This window comes from Salvelinus fontinalis, chromosome 31 (genome assembly GCF_029448725.1).
Source record: "Salvelinus fontinalis isolate EN_2023a chromosome 31, ASM2944872v1, whole genome shotgun sequence".
Classification (NCBI taxonomy): Eukaryota; Metazoa; Chordata; class Actinopteri; order Salmoniformes; family Salmonidae; genus Salvelinus; species Salvelinus fontinalis.
This window is the reverse complement of record NC_074695.1, coordinates 31250867-31268615: the sequence shown is the minus strand read 5'-3', so window position 1 is coordinate 31268615 and position 17749 is coordinate 31250867. Positions and strand designations below refer to the sequence as shown.

The following is a 17749-nucleotide window of genomic DNA, read 5'->3' as shown; positions in this document are numbered from 1 at the left end:
AAATACAGGGGTGCCAAGCTTGTAGCATGATACCCGAGAAGACTCGAGCCTGTAATCGCTGCCAAAGGTGCTTCAACAAATTACTGAGGAAAGGGTCTGAATTCTTTTGTAAATGTGATATTTTTGTTTCTAAAATAAATATCTAAAAAAACGTTTATTTCTCTGTCAATATGGGGTATTGTGTGTAGATTGATAAGGGAAAAAAACAATTTCATCCACTTTAGAATAAGGCTGTAATGTAACAAAATGTGGAAAAAGTCAAGGGGTCTGAATACTTTCCGAATGTACAGTTTGTACTGTATGCAGTATAGTATGTCCTTTAATTCACTGAAATCGGAGGCTAGTATACACTGAATGTAGAAAACCTCAGGAATACCTTCCTAATATTGATTCGCACGCACTTTTTCCCTCAGAACAGCCTCAATTCGTCAGGGCATGGACTCTACAAGGTGTCAAATGCTTCCCACAGTTGTGTCAAGTTGGCTGGATGTTCTTTGGGTGGTGTACCATTCTTGATACACACGGGCAACTGTTGAGCCTGAAAAGCCCAGCAGCATTGCAGTTCTTGACACACTCAAAACTCTGAATGGCACACATACACAATGCATGTCTCAGGTGTCTCAAGGCTTAAAAATCATTCTTTAACCTGTCTCCTCACCTTCATCAACACTGACTGAAGTGGATTTAACAGATGACATCAATAAGGGATCATAGCTTTCACCTGGGTTCACCTCATCAGTGTTTGTCGTGGAAAGAGCAGGTGTTCCTAATGTTTTATGCACTCAGTGTATGTTCTGCACAGGCACAGATAAACAGAATGTTATGGAAATGGCTGTTGTTCCTTTTTTTCCTGCTTTATTAACAATTGTGATGTCTGAGCGTGTGTGCCTGTGAGCCAACTTGTGTGAGCGCGAGTGTGTAAAGTCTGCGTGGCATGTTTCATGAATCCCCATTTTCCAGCAGTGTTGATGTGGCTTTGGATTTGATCTGCCTGTTGGCTTCGTCTTATGAAAACCTGTCACGTCTTGCTTATGCTAGCAGCTTAATAAAATTACTCTAAGCCATATGATTGATTACATGTGGAAACAGCTATCATCTCTCAAATTGAAATGTGTACTGACCACTTTGTTGTGGAGTCTTAACATTCATGACCCGTGAACAGCCACGTTTCTTATTAGATTCATCTTCATGTTTCACCCTGTAATTATCTAGAGGATATAAGGTTATGGAACTGACGCTTAGACCAGATTTAGTTCCGTTGTAATGTGAAGAAAAGTTAATGCTGTTACCCTCCCGTCCCTTATTTTTTCGTCTTTCTCAATTGTTTTGTTTGGTAAAAAGGAACTCATGCCTTTGTCGATTGGGGGAGAAAAACAAGTAGCATATCAAAGTGCCTACCTCCTTAAGACAATGATTGACAACCCAGATATCTTGCTGGCATAATGTAAATAGGGTTGCCAACGCAGTGAGAGATAAATTAGTAGTGCCTACTGTATATCAGCTCAGACGCCCCATCAACACAAAGGCTGCTGGCCATCTAAGTACGGTGGACCTCAGGGGTAAGACATAGTTATTTATCTCCTGGACAACTTGCACAAGATTCTGATGGAAGCTCATCAAATAGTAAGAACTATTTATGCTGTTAATGTGCCGCTAAATATGCACATTTTCGAACAAACTCTATATGTATTGTGTAATATGATGTTATAGGACTGTCATCTGAAGAAGTTAGTGAAAAAATTAGTGAAAAAAGGTTAGTGAAAAAATTAATATCTTTTGCTGGTTTATTCGTTATCGCTATTGTTGGCTTGAATCAATGCTGTTGTGTGGTTGGCTATTGTAGTAAGCTAATATAATGCTATATTGTGTTTTCGCTGTAAAACACTTAAAGAATCGGAAATATTGGCTGGATTCACAAGATGTTTATCTTTCATTTGGTGTCTTGGATTTGTGATTTCATGAACATTTTATTATATGATATCCCTGTCGCTTTAGGCTAGGCTATGCTAGTCAGCTTTTTTGATGGGGGCTCCCGGATCCGGGGTTGTGACTCGTTAGAGGTTAATGATATGCCACACCTGTCAGGTGGATGGATTATCTTGGCAAAGGAGAAACATCATCGTACACGAAAACAATACACGATATAACGCAGCACAAAGAAAAATCCGAAAATCGCAATATACTGATATAAACTGATATAACTCGGTTTAAAATAACTACATTATGATGTTTTTAACACCTATATCGAATAAAATCAGAACCGGATATATCTAACGCCTTTAACGAGAGCTTTTCAGAATGCCATCCTGAGGTCTGTCTCGCGTCATGACGAACGTTGAAAAGGCTGCACCCTCCGTTCCAAGAGCCTTTATACGGCCTCAGATCTATCTAGCAACCCCATTCCAATTCTCACTGCTTACTGACATCTAGGGGAAATCGTATGCAGTGCATGTCGACCCATAGAATACATGCAAATTAATAAACTGACCCTGGAACAGAGTGCCCAATTTCAGATTTCTCACTTCCTGACAGGAAGTTTGCTGCAACTTGAGTTCTGTTTTACTCACAGATATAATTCAAACGGTTTTAGAAACTGTGTTTTCTATCCAATGGTAATAATAATATACATATTGTACGAGCAAGAATTGAGTACGAGGCAGTTTAATTTGGGAACGAATTTTTACAAAGTGAAAACAGCGCCCCCATATTGACAAGAAGTTTTAAGCTGATAAAACAGCATGATCCTTACACAAGTGCACCATGTGCTGATGACAATAAAATGCCACCTCTAAAATGTGCAGTTTCGTCACACAACACAATGCATCGGATGTCGCACGTTTTGAGAGAGCGTGCAATTGGCATGCTGACTGCAGAGAATAGAATGTTAATTTCTCTACCATAAGCCACGTCCAACATTGTTTTAGAGAATTTAGCAGTACTTCCAACCGTCCTCACAACCGCAGACCACGTGTAACCACACCAGCCCAGGACCTTCACATCCGGCTTCTTCACCTGTGGGATCGTCTGAGACCAACCACCCGGACAACTGATGAAACTGAGGAATATTTATTACTGTAATAAAGCCCTTTTCTTGGGAAAACATTATTCTGATTGGCTGGGCCTGGCTCCCCAGTGGATAGACCTGGCTCCCAAGTGGGTGGACTTACGCCCTAACAGGCCCACCCATGGCTGCGCCCCTGCCCAGTTATCTGAAATCCATAGATTAGGGCTTAATTAATGTATTTCAATTGATTGATTTCCTTATATGAACTGTAACTCAGTAAAATCGTTGAAATTGTACCATGTTGCGTTTATATTTTTGTTCCATATAGATTGATACATAGATTGAACTTTGCTGTAACTCCAAATCCCTTATGGTACCAAGATAAATCCAGTAAACATAATTTGGCTGATCACTTAAGGCATTTACTGCTTATCACACTGCCCAGTTTTAATGGCAACTGGGGATATTCTCCACTCCTGGGCCTCCAGACCTTTCCTTCCGGCTTTAGTAACGTCCTCTGAAGGCTCTTTCAGGCCTTGCCCCCAAGTGGACCCTAATATAGCTCCAGACTAGAAGACAGAGGACATCAGAGGACATCCAATGGTCTTGTTTCAAAAGCCAAATACCTCCCACGTGCTGTTCCAATTGGCCCAATGTCTTGTGAATGGCTCATTCTGAATGGCTCAGAATGGCTCATTCTGCCATTTGTCTTGTTTTGGTGGTCTCTGGTTTTGTTGAAGTTGGAAGTAGGGGATGTCTGCGTCACAGATGGTTTCTCATAGGCTTGAAAGGCGAGCCGTGTGACCACAGTGCATTGAAATGATAACAGTAAAGCGTGTCGTGGAATGCTACTGGACTTGACATTGTGGAACGATGGATGTATTTCAAAGAAACTAAGGAAACCATGTTTGTTCTCCATAAATCTTGAATGGAGAATAAGCTCTCGTCTTATTAAGAAAATGTCACTTCATTGCTTTGATGGAGTCAGCAACTCTCTTCATAGTGTCATACTGTATTTGTTATGACTGCTTTTTTCTGCAATATGTATCTTGTGCATTGTATGGATGTGGCTCCTTAGAAGAACAAATGTGTAGCTTATAGAGCTAAATCTACTGTGCAGGAAACTATTACGTTTTTGATAGCTGCAGGTTTGTGCTGAGTATGTATTTTCCCCATGGTAGTGTTCTTTGAAGCGGTGATATCCAGAAGAGAATGTCTTCAAACGGGCCCCTGAAGGGCACTTAATGTCATAGGAGCCTCTGGATAAAGTTTTAATAGAGGCACAGAGAACCCTTATGAAAAAAGTTTGCAGTCTTCAGTTAGAGTGAATTATAACCACAGTATGCTACAAATACTGCATCCAAAATAACAATTTTCTTACTGCAGTAATTTTGCAGTGTAACTGTAGTTAGAGTGCAGTATAACTGCAGATATTCTGCAATTACAGCGTCCAAAATACCACAATCGACTGCAGTTACTGCACTTTAACTGCAGTTTCAAAACCGCAATATTTTTTTGTAAGGGAATCATTGACCTCTGGCTTGTGAAGCACAAAGTGTTTAATCATTTAGTTTAAACGCAACATGCAACAATTTCAAAGATTTACTGAGATACAGGTCATATAAGCAAATCAGTCAATTGAAATAAATTGATTAGGCCCTAATCTATAGATTTCACATGACTGGGGATAAAGTTATGCATCTGTTGGTCACAGATACCTTAAAAAAAAGGTTAGGGCGTGACCACCAATTTGCCTCATGCAACGCTACACATCTTCTTCGCATAGAGTCGATTAGGCTGTTGATTGTGGTCTGTGGAATGTTGTCCCACTCCTCTTCAATGACTGTGTGAAGTTGCTTGATATTGGCGGGAACAAGCTGTTTTACACATCGAGCCAGAGCATCCCAAACTCAATCGGTGACATGTCGGGTGAGTATGCAGGCCATGGAAGAACTGGGATATTTTCAGCTTCCAGGAATTGTGTACAGATCCATGCGACATGGGGCTGTGCATTATCATGCTGAAACATGAGGTGATGGCGGTGTGTATGAATGGCATGACAATGGGCCTCAGGATCTCGTCACGGAATCTCTGTGCATTCAAATTGCCATTGATAAAATGCAATTGTGTTTGTTGTCTGTAGTTTATGCCTGCCCATACGATAATCCCAACGCCACCATGGGGCACTCTGTTTACAACGTTGACATCAGCATACATGACGCCATACACGTGGTCTACGGTTCTGAGGCCGGTTGGACATACTACAAAATTCTTTAAAATGATGTTGGAGGCAGCTTATGGTAGAGAATTAACATTAAATTCTCTGGCAACAACTGCTGGTGAGAATTCCTACCGTCAGCATGCTACTTGCTCCCTCATAACTTGATACATCTGTGGCATTGTGTCGTGTGACAAAACTGCACATTTTAAAGTGGCCTTCTATTGTCCCCAGCACAAGGTGCACCTGTGTAATGATCATGCTGTTTAATCAGCTTCTTGATATGACACACCTGTCAGGTGGATGGATTATTTTGGCAAAGGAGAAATGCTCACTAACAGGGATGTTAACAAATTTGTGCACAACATTTGAGAGATACGCTTTTTGTGCGTATGGAACATTTCTACGATCTGTTTTTTCAGCTCATGAAACATGGGACCACCGCTTTACATGTTGCGTTTATATTTTTGTTCAGTGTAGCTGGCTAATTATTCTGCCTTATTCATGGGGAGTCATATAAAAAAAATAGGAAGTATGTTTTCATTGTTAAATGGCTGATGTCCTGGAATATTACAATTTGAATATGAGTTCTACGTCCTACAAGACAGGTCGCTTGAAGTACAAGCGTTGCGTCGGAAGACACTGCCATTGTAGTGGTTGGTTGTCAAGATGTCGTGGAACTTCTGTGGTTAGAGGGCTGGTTGTGTGTGTGTGTGTGTGTGTGTGTGTGTGTGTGTGTGTGTGTGTGTGTGTGTGTGTGTGTGTGTGTGTGTGTGTGTGTGTGTGTGTGTGTGTGTGTGTGTGTGTGTGTGTGTGTGTGTGTGTGTGTGTGTGTTTACCAGCCCTCCAGTACTTGCTTTGCTAACCGTCCTGGCCTTCGTCCATCTGTCTCCAGTTACCTCCTGGCCCTGTGAGATTGACATGCGCCTGTATTTCTTGCTGATTGCTCTGTGTGTGTCTAATGGCTTCTCTATAAGTGGCCTGCTGGGCTTCTGGTGCTTAGGCAGGACCGGTGCCAGAACGAATCAGTTGGAAGGTTATTTGATTTAAATAGGGGGCGCTTTTTTTTTCATGGGACCTCCGATGTCTGCAAGTGCTGCACACATTGTTTTTCAACTAGAACTGCTGGGCCACAAGGGACCCCCCTTCAAACTAATGCCATATTAATTTTGTCCAGACAGCATCAGATACAGTACAGTCGTGGCCAAATGTTTTAAGAATGACACAAATATTCATTTTCACACAGTCTGCTGCCTCAGTTTGTATGATGGCAATTTGCATATACTCCAGAATGTTATGAAGAGTGATCAGATGAATTGCAACTAATTGCAAGTCCCTCTTTTCCATGCAAATGAACTGAATCCCCCCAAAACATTTCCACTGTTTCAGCCCTGCCACAAAAGGACCAGTTGACATCATGTCAGTGAATGTCTTGTTACACAGGTGTGAGTGTTGACGAGGACAAGGCTGGAGATCACTCTGTCATGCTGATTGAGTTCGAATAACAGACTGGAAGCTTCAAAAGGAGGGTGGTGCTTGGAATCATTGTTCTTCCACTGTCAACCATGGTTACCTGCAAGGGAACATGTGCCGTCATCATTGCTTTGCATAAAAAGGGCTTCACAGAAAGGGCTTCACATATTGCTGCCAGTAAGATTGCACCTAAATCAACCATTTATCAGATCATCAAGAACTTCAAGGAGAGTGGTTCAATTGTTGTGAAGAAGGCCTCAGGGCGTCCAAGAAAGTCCAGCAAGTGCCAGGACCGTCTCCTAAAGTTGATTCAGCTGCTGGATCGGGGCACCACCAGTACAGAGCTTGCTCAAGAATGGCAGCAGGCAGGTGTTAGTGCATCTGCACGCACAGTGAGGCGAAGACTTTTGGAGGATGGCCTGGTGTCAAAAAGGGCAGCAAAGAAGACACTTCTCTCCAGGAAAAACATCAGGGACAGACTGATATTCTGCAAAAGGTACAGGGATTGGACTGCTGGGGTCTGGGGTAAAGTCATTTTCTCTGATGAATCCCCTTTCCGATTGTTTGGGGCATCCGGAAAAAAGCTTGTCCGGATGAAGACAAGGTGAGCGCTACCATCAGTCCTGTGTCATGCCAACAGTAAAGCATCCTGAGAACATTCATGTGTGGCGTTGCTTCTCAGCCAAGGGAGTGGGCTCACTCACAATTTTGCCTAAGAACACAGCCATGAACAAAGAATGGTACCAACACATCCTTTGAGAGCAAATTCTCCCAACCATCCAGGAACAGTTTGGTGACGATTAACCTGTCTGGCTCCGGGGTTCCGCTAGCGGAAGTCCTCCCACATTCCACTGAAAAGGCAGAGCGCGAAATTCTTTTTTAGAAATATTTAACTTTCACACATTAACAAGTCCAATACAGCAAATGAAAGATACACATCTTGTGAATCCAGTCAACATGTCGGATTTTTAAAATGTTTACAGCGAAAACACCACGTATATTTATGTTAGCTCATCACCAAATACAAAAAAAGGACAGACATTTTTCACAGCACAGGTAGTATGCACAAAACCAACATAACTAACCAAGATCCAACCAAACTAACCAAGAAACAACTACATCAGATGACAGTCCTATAACATGTTACACAATAAATCTATGTTTTGTTCGAAAAATGTGCATATTTGAGGTATAAATCAGTTTTACATTGCAGCTACCATCACCGCTACCATCAAAAATAGCACCGAAGCAGCCAGAGTAATTATAGAGACCAACGTGAAATACCTAAATACTCGTCATAAAACATTTCTGAAAAATCGATGGTGTACAGCAAATTAAAGACAAACATCTTGTGAATCCAGCCAATATTTCCGATTTTTAAGTGTTTTACAGCAAAAACACAATATAGCATTATATTAGCTTACTACAATAGCCTACCACACTACCGCATTCATTCATCAAGGCACGTTAGCGATAGCAATAGGCACGTTAGCGATAATGAATAAACCAGCTAAAGATATGAATTTTCACTAACCTTCATAAACCTTCATCAGATGACAGTCCTATAACATCAGGTTATACATACACTTATGTTTTGTTCGAAAATGTGCATATTTAAAGCTGAAATCAGTGGTTATACATTGTGCTAACGTAGCATCTTTTTCCCAGAATGTGCGGATATTTTTATGACACTCAACTATTCTGACCAAATAACTATTCATAAACGTTACTAGAAAATACATGTTGTATAGGAAAGGATAGATACACTAGTTCTTAATGCAATCGGCGTGTTAGAATTCTAAAAATAACTTCATTACGACATCCAGTTTAGTTATAGCGAGAGAGTGCCCAAAATCTGGGCGCAAACTACTAGTTCACATGTTCGACAGATATATAAAATAGCATCATAAAATGGGTCCTACTTTTGATGATCTTCCATCAGAATGTTGTACAAGGGGTCCTTTGTCCAGAACAATCGTTGTTTGGTTTTAGAATGTCCTCTTCTCCAGTCAATTAGCACGGAAAGCTAGCAAAGTAGTGCGAAGCTCTCCTTCCTGAACAAAGGCACACAACGCAACACGCCTAACGTCCCGAATAAATTTCAATAATCTAATAAAACTATATTGAAAAAACATACTTTACGATGATATTGTCACATTTATCAAATACAATCAAAGCCGGAGATATTAGTCGTCTATAACGACAGCTTTACAGAAGGCAATACCAGGTCCCTTCTCGCGCGTTCCAGGAAACAGGAAATGGGTGTCACGTCATGCCAAGAGCTTTTATTCCACCTCAGATCATGTTATACACTCCATTTCTTCTCTCACTGCCTGTTGACATCTAGTGGAAGGCGTTTGAAGTGCATGTATACTAATATATATCAAGCACATTTATAGGCAGGCCCTAGAACAGAGCATCGATTTCAGATTTTCCACTTCCTGTCAGTTCTGTTGTACTCACAGATATAATTCAAACGGTTTTAGAAACTAGAGAGTGTTTTCTATCCAATAGTAATAATAATATGCATATTGTACGAGCAAGAATTGAGTACGAGGCCGTTTAAATTGGGCACGATTTTCCCCCAAAGTGAAAATAGTGCCCTCTGTCCTCAACAGGTTAATGCCTTTACCAGCATGATGGAGCACCTTGCCATAAGGCAAAAGTGATAACTAAGTGGCTCGGGGAACAAAACATCGATATTTTGGCCAGGAAACTCCCCAGACCTTAATCCCATTGAGAACTTGTGGTCAATCCTCAAGAGGCGGGTGGACAAACAAAAACCCACAAATTCTGACAAACTCCAAGCATTGATTGTGCAAGAATGGGCTACCATCAGTCAGGATGTGGCCCAGAAGTTAATTGACAGCATGCCATGATGGATTGCAGAGGTCTTGAAAAAGAAGGGTCAACACTGCAAATATTGACTTTGCATCAACTTCATGTAATTGTCAATAAAAGCCTTTGACACTTATGAAATGCTTGTAATTATACTTCAGAATTCCATAGTAACATCTGACAAAAATATCTAAAGACAGTGAAGCAGCAAACTTTGTGGAAATGAATATTTGTGTCATTCTCAAAACTTTGGGCCACGACTGTCCACGGGCTACACATACTGAGACAGAGGGGCGCTGTTTTGCTTACTTGGAAGATTTATCTGAGATTGATAGGTCTTTCTGTCGGTGTGCATCGCGGTCAAATAAATTATCAATATTACAAGGTACGATAGGGCAGGCCAGGCCCTCTAAGCCCCGCTCATAATGCCGGCCCTGGTCCTAGGCAGAGCTCTTCCACCACAATTTACTGTTCTTTACTATTAAAGAGTGATTACACTGATTTGTCATTTCTCTCCCACAGATATTGATGAGTGTCAGGTCTATAATGGGGGCTGCCAGCACCGGTGTGTCAACACCAGGGGCTCGTACTACTGCGAGTGCAACCCGGGCACCCGTCTACACACAGATGGCCGGACTTGCATCGGTAAGATCCAGGGGAGGGTGTGGAGGGGTCACCTGAGGTCAAAGGGGTGAAGGGGTCGGGGGTGAGGCAGGTTTGGGATGAATCAGGTGGATCTGGTCCAACGTACTGGATGTATTCTGTTGTTGCCCTCACCGTCTGGAAGCTAGGCCACGGGAGAAGCTGGGACTCACATCAAAGCAGTGAAAGAGGGGTCTCCACCTTCTGCTTGTGTCAAAAGGGGGAATCAAAGAGTCTGTTGTGCTGGCAGAAGACAAGCTTTCCCACTGTTCCCCAGCAGCCCTGTCAGAGCAGGTTTGTGTCTGGGCGTATATAGTATTGCAGTGTCTCCCCCTTTTCTCTCTCTCTCTCTCTCTCCTCTCTCTCTCTCTCTCTCTCTCTCACTCTCTCTCTCCTCCTCTCTCTCTCCTCCTCTCTCTCTCTCTCTCTCTCCTCTCTCTCTCTCTCTCTCTCTCTCTCTCTCTCTCTCTCTCTCTCTCTCATCTCTCTCTCTCTCTCTCTCTCTCTCTCTCTCTCTCTCTCTCTCTCTCTCTCTCTCTCTCTCTCTCTCTCTCTCTCTCTCTCTCTCTCTCTCTCTCTCTCTCCTCTCTCTCTCTCTCTCTCTCTCTCTCTCTCTCTCTCTCTCTCTCACACACATATGTGTGCATGCGCACACACACTCTCTCGCTTAGATCTCATCTGTTTTCCTCTGTGAGTTCCAGTGATGCATCAGAAAGCTTATTTTAAATAACAGCTATGGCACACAACAACAGTGTGTCAGGATACCTCTCTCTCTGATTGATTAGGGAGCATTACCGCACAGCGGGCACAGACGTCAATTCAACGTCTTTTCCACATTGGTTCAATGTAATTTCATTGAAATGACGTGGAAACAACATTTATTCAACCAGTGTGTGCCCAGTGGGTGGGAAGCCCCGAGGCCTGTTGAAACACAGTTGGCTTTGATCAGAGCTGGTCTGGATGAAATGTTAGTGTGCCTGTTATTTTTCAATGAGTAATTACCATAGAGATATTCGAAATGGGCCCCAAAATACACTACCTCAGTTTGTGAATAGAATTCTGCAGAGTGATGATTTAGAGTGCAGGTGGCCAACCCGTTTTCCTGGAGAGCTACTGGGTGTGCAGGCTTTTGTTCCAGCCTGGCACTAACATACCTGGTTCAGCTAATCAAGGTCTTACAGCTATTTAGTAGAAACAGGTGTGTTACTGTTAAAGCTGAGCTGGAACAAAATGTGCACCACTTAGAGCTCTCCAGGGTTGACCACCCCAAATGCTGTTCTCTCAGCTCAACTACAAAGACTTTCAATCACATTGCTTTTCCTTTCCACCATTGAAGAGGCAGACCATGTGCTTCGACACACGCGCTCATTTTAGATTCCCTGTAGTCTTATGCACATCATCTGTGTGCAGTCCAGAAGCACAGAATCAATAGAGTTATTTAGATTTTAATCAGGCTGCTTTGAAGGCACGGAAACCTCTGATGGCATGATGTGTCAACCGAACCGTCTCGTCTTTCTCACACTGTTTTTCACCAGGCCTCGTTTTCCTCCTTTATATGAAAGGCAGCTGATGAACTCAACGATGCTCCAAACAGTAGAAAAACATAAGACATCCTTAATAAACTGTGTGTGATATGGCTTACTGAAAAAAATATGAGTATTGTGATCCTACTTCACAAAAGTTTAAAGGAAAGACTCACTCTTGATAATGCTTCATTTCCTTTCAATGAAGTCCTCCCTTTCCCTGAAAAAAAGTGTTGACCCATGTATGTCTGGCCTTTTAGATTATAAGCCCTAAGTAGTCTCAACTGTCCCCTAGCATACCCAGATGAACCAACCCAGCCAGGAAAGCATGTCTCTCTCCCTCTTCACACTAGAGTGCTCAGGAGCCTCCCTCCACTAAGAGCTCTGTTCCTGTGATTCCTCCTGAAACCAGGAGCAAGTACTATAGAAGCTAACTGCAGACAGTCAGTCTCATTTGATCTTAGCACAGTCAAAAGAGCCAACTCATCCATCATTAGGAAAACTATCATTGTTCTTTGAGAATCAGTGAAACCCGGACCAATGCTATATGCCTACCTGGCTCACATATTGGCTATGTGGAGTGTTGATTGATTTACAAACAATGGAGAGCAAATGGGCAATCTATCTTCCCAAGCAACACTGTCCGCTGACTCATGTTGGCTTCCCGGGGCACGTTGCCAGTCAGGGGAAGACAATCTCATGGCTTTCCTCCATAAACATAAGACCTGTCCAGGAACAACCCATTTCCCCTATACCACTCTAGGTACTTTAGTAGATCTGACAGGACTAGGTGTAAGCAATATTGGTTAAACCACTACCATATTGCTTATATCTATCCATTCCTGTCAGATATACTGTGCGTAAGGTTCCAATGGCCTAGAGGTTAGCGGCAGGGGTTGTTTCTGTACAAGGTCCACTGCAATGAGCCACGTAAGTACCCCCTGCTGTCCATCCGCTTCTTGGCCCAACACGATGGCTCGCTAATGGAGCAGCAAAAAATGAATTATCTCCGGCATTTCTCTCCATGTTATTATTGGGCTTTTCTTCCGACATAGCAATCGGAGGGAAAACAGATTGGAGCAGAGGGGACAGTGTCTGCGATCATCACGTTCCAAGGGTGGAGTGGAGACGGGGTACATGTTTGTTTTGGTTTTGAAACTGGGACTCCCTTTTCTGAGTTCATCCAAATGAAAATGGAGGAGCTACTTCTCATAAAGAGATACAGTTCACCTTGGGTTATGATAAATCAAATGTTTGAAACGATCTCGTGGTGTCTCGCTCTTTGTGAGATAACATATAGACGAACACTTGCTCCTGCTGTCAGAGAAAGCAGACCTACTGTACATGTAAGGTTCATAAAAATTACTAGTCATTGTTAGGGCCAGGAGTTTATCCTGCTCTCATGAAAAACTCTGGGCCTGTGTCAATGTAGGTAATCGGAAACTAAAAACAATAGTGGTCAAATTGTGTCTGTCTGCATTAGACTTTGAGAGCATCTAACCAGGTATTTTTTCTTCATATGATAATAAATCAACTTTATTTGTGTACTATACATCACCTTTAATTATTGATCTGTTGTCGCTCTCTGTGTGTTTGTCTCCAGCCGTCCGATCCTGTGCCGTCAGCAATGGAAGCTGTGAGCAGAACTGTGTGCAGCTGTCCCCGGCTCACTACCAGTGTCGCTGCAGACCCAACTATCAGCTCGCAGAGGACGGCAAACACTGCATATGTAAGTGTCGCTAGACTGCCATAAAGAAAAGTCTGTCCGTGTAATATTCCATATGTTCAATATGAATAATAAAGTCATGTCCAGACACAGATCAAGTTGATGGTCGTTTATCTAGAAGTGTTGCATGGCTCACACATATGTGTTCTGTGGCTGACTGATAGCAATGATCCACCATGATGTAGTGTCGCATTACACTAGTTTTGTCAAAACCAATGTAATCAATGTTACTGCATTGTTGTGCCTAAACATTATAGTGGATGTGGGTGCGCACACAATTTCTCAGTCCATATTGGCCTTGAATCTCCATGCAAGCAAAAACTTTTTTGTCTTTGTTTGCCATATCAGGGCTGAGGTGAAATTACAAAATGCTGGCTATGCTAGCTGTGTTGACTGTGCGGACTGTGTTGACTGTGTTGGCTTTGTGGTCTGTGCTTCAACAGCTCACTTCCTGTCTGTCTGTCTGTCTGTCTGTCTGTGTCTGTCTGTGTCTGTCTGTGTCTGTCTGTGTCTGTCTGTGTCTGTCTGTGTCTGTCTGTGTCTGTCTGTGTCTGTCTGTCTGTCTGTCTGTCTGTCTGTCTGTCTGTCTGTCGTGGGGCCGAATAAACCTGATGCAATTCCATGACTAACTCCAGCCTGGTGTTTTCCTTACCAACTCCACATTATTTTCTCAAACAAGGCTCATGACAACCGTGGACAAACACTGTATCCTCATAAAAGTAGCACTTTAAACAAACTCAAATGCACATGTGGCCATTGTTGTTTCCCATGCCCATTTGGTATGACCGCATAAAGGCGTTTGACAGCCATGGCTCGCAATGAATTTGAAACGTACTTAAAGGCTGGAGACGGCCCCGATTATGTTCATCGATACTGTACTTACTAGCTTGTGTTAATGACTACTAGGCCAAACTATAGCACCCAGATTTCCTCCTGCTAAAGATATAGTAGATAGAGGATACAGCTGTGCTGGAGTGGTTGGCTTCAGATATCGTGCCTGGCAGTCCTTAGTCCTTACCCAAGGCCCATTGGCAGCTCAGATCCTTCAGAAGGTTCTTATTGTGGTCGACAAGTAGATCTCAGATATATCATGTCACATTTTATATATCAAGACATATGGACGTATTTAATATTCTTGGAATTTCACATTTTCACATCAAAAGAAAAAAAGCACTTTTAGAGATGTCAATGCTATTTTAGATCCAATAGGATTGAAATTATATTTAAATGGTTTTGATACCAGACATGCATTAGGCCAATTTTAGCACTAAAGGGGGGATACAATTATATAAATGTATTAGGATGTAATATAGAGAATGCAGCTATTTGGGAGTGAACACTGTAATAACCCTATATGTTAAATTACTGTGCACTTTGGCAGGCTTTGAAATTCCTCCTGTCTTGTATCAGACTCCAAGGTCTGAGAGAGACCAGTCCGACTAGGCCGTCATCGCCTTGGCGACCTCTGACCAATGGTCTGTCTTGCCAGCAGAATGACTGGTAAAGGCAATCTTCAGGAGGATTACCAGAGTTCCGTTGTTGCTATGGTTACCAAACCCCGATCCAAAAGCGACATATAGGAACGCATTAAATAGTTATCCACCTAGGGTGGATTTCAAACAAACCTGCATTGTGAAAAAGTAACATTTTTACTGCTGTATCCATTCTATCTTTGGGCAGATGTGGACATCTCCTACCTTTTCTGATTTTCTGTCCCTTTACAATATATGAAGCCTTCTCCATTTCTTGCTTAGCTAGATGTGCACTGTCTAACTTCGTCTTCCATACATCAACAACTAACTACCAAGAAAACATCTAAAAAGTTTTAAAAAGTGCATAATTTCTAGTAAGTGGAGCTCCTTGGAAATTCACTTCTCGGGGGTGCAGACATGAAAGTAATTATGGCCTGTTCTGCACAGAGAAAGTAACCACACCCCCATTTAACCCCATTACCCACTTACTCCCTTAAATCCACAGGGGAGAAGGGCTAGCAAGAGAAAATGAAGTGTGTGTGTGTGTGTTTCTGTCAGTCTGTGTATGTTGTAACGGTTTTGACTTGAGGTTATTGTTTGTAGGGGTGCCAGGTAGGTTGTGCCTACCAGAGAAAATATTGATTTTTCCTTTTGGTTTGGGAGGGAATGAGTCCCGTCTGGTCCGTCAAGTCTACACCAATACAAAGGACTCATGTAAAAGTCAGGATGGACATACACTTTTCATAAACCCTTAAAACATTGGAAATAACTTCAAAACAACTCTATTCTTTTGTGTGGGTTATATTACCAACATAAATGATCACACACATAATAATATAACAAATAATGAGCTCTGGTTCCTTCAGAAAAGTCCCATACAATGAACTCAAGTGACCTTAGTCACGCAATGTTTGTTCGTTCATAAAGTGTAGCGTAAACCCAGTCTCAATCATACAATCAAAATATAAACTATTTTACCACACAACCATGAAGAATATCACATCTCAATAAGTCTTAAATCATCACGGTATACATCACTCTAAAATGAAATACTGTATGCAAAATAGTTCTAGTCAATCAGTCAGTCAGACAATCCAATCCGCCAACAGATCTCCAGCTGAGAAAGGCCATGAAGAACTAGCGGAGAACAACAGATGTGTAGTCCAAAGGAAGCAATGAGTGGATCCGATCCTGGTTAAACCTGCGACTAGGCTACAAAGCACACTTTTAAATACAACAAAACAAACTGAGTAAAGAAGCTTCGGAACTGAGGGTTGAACACATCCTCATTCATCACCAACCCACTATGAGCTGCTGATGCTGGCTATTTAATTGGGAATTAATAGGGAAGCGCCCTATTGGAAGGAGAAGCACTGAGACGGTTCAGGGCCGTCACAATGTGTGTGTGTATGTTGCTTATGTGTGTTATGCATATATCTCTATTAGTCAGAGAGAGAAGGGCTGACAAGTGCATATTATGAAATGTGTGTGTGCGTTTGTGTGCGTGTATGTTTCTTTCAATGTTTGTGTGTGTGTACTCATCCCATGTAACTGTATTTCAGTAAGAAGCCCCTGTGCAGACAGAAATGGGGGCTGTATGCACACCTGCAAGAATGACGGAGGGAGAGCTCAGTGCAACTGTCTTCCTGGATACACACTGGCACAGGATGGCAAAAACTGTGAAGGTGAATATCCATCATTTGCTAAATGAGTCTGGTGATGTTTTTATTGGTTATGGTGGTGATGAGGATTATGATGATAATGCTCAAAAGCAAGTAGTTCAAAGTTGTGTGTGTGTGTGTCCCAGACATTGATGAGTGTGAGACCGACCAAGCTGCTTGTGCCCACGGTTGCCATAACACCCAGGGCTCCTTCACCTGTGTCTGTAACCCAGCGTACGAGCTGGGTGCCGATGGCAGGAAATGCTATCGTAAGTCAACTCCCATTCACTCTGTCAACTATCATTTTCACTCAGTCAACTTCCATTCTCGCTGTCAACTCTCATTCACTCAGTCAACTCCCATTCACCCTCAGTCAACTCACATTCACTCTCAGTCCTGTTATTCACTTTGTCAACTCCCTTTCTCTCTCAGTCAACTAACATTCACTATGTCAACTCTTATTCACCCTCAGTCAACTCCCAATCTTTCTCAGTCAACTCTAATGCTAGTTCGAATGTCTGCGCAGATCAGCAGAACTTCACAATGCAACGACACTCCTATATTCTGGGCATGAGGCCATATTTCTTTCTCTTAAGGAATCGAGATGGAGATCGTGAATGGTTGTGAGACTGCCAACGGAGGCTGTTCCCAAAAGTGCCAACAGTCCACCCTCGGACCTGTCTGCAGCTGTCACCACGGTTACCACCTGGACGACGACCTCAGGACATGTGTGGGTGAGCAAAGAGCAGTTTGATCGATATGGAGTGATTTTTATCTGCAAATAATTTAGAATTGTACATTAACTCAAAGTTATTGAAAAAATTGCCACTCAAATCTCTCCATAGACAGACTTGTCAACAACGACTGTGTTTGTTTCAGACTTGGACGAGTGTGAGGTGGGAAGCTCGTGCTGCGAGCAGGACTGTACCAACTATCCCGGGGGCTACGAATGCTACTGCGGGGCTGGCTACCGTCTCAATTCGGATGGGTGTGGCTGTGATGGTACGTTCTATTAAGCAACATAACTTCCTTGATCAAAATGGGATCAAATATGTTATTTAAAACCTATCTACACAGTGTTATGACTTACTGCTTACTTAAAGACATCAACAGAATCTAAATCTGTCAAGATTGTAATAGTTGGCTCTTCCCAATATACTGTACACTGTATGTATACTACAAGGGGGCAAAT

The 17749-nt window shown here is 42.4% G+C and overlaps 1 protein-coding gene across 2 annotated transcripts in view; it reads left to right on the top strand.

Moving 5' to 3' along the window:
* LOC129830039 (multiple epidermal growth factor-like domains protein 6) overlaps positions 1–17749 on the top strand; it is a 140423-nt gene that overhangs the window by 73944 nt on the left and 48730 nt on the right. Inside the window, exons 2-7 of one of the 2 annotated variants that reach the window (XM_055892206.1) lie at positions 10056–10178; positions 13302–13427; positions 16459–16581; positions 16704–16826; positions 17154–17291; positions 17437–17559. In XM_055892206.1, coding sequence (XP_055748181.1) covers positions 10056–10178; positions 13302–13427; positions 16459–16581; positions 16704–16826; positions 17154–17291; positions 17437–17559 — 756 coding nt within the window. The remainder of the gene's footprint in view (positions 1–10055; positions 10179–13301; positions 13428–16458; positions 16582–16703; positions 16827–17153; positions 17292–17436; positions 17560–17749) is intronic. The other variant, XM_055892207.1, reaches the window with a different exon arrangement.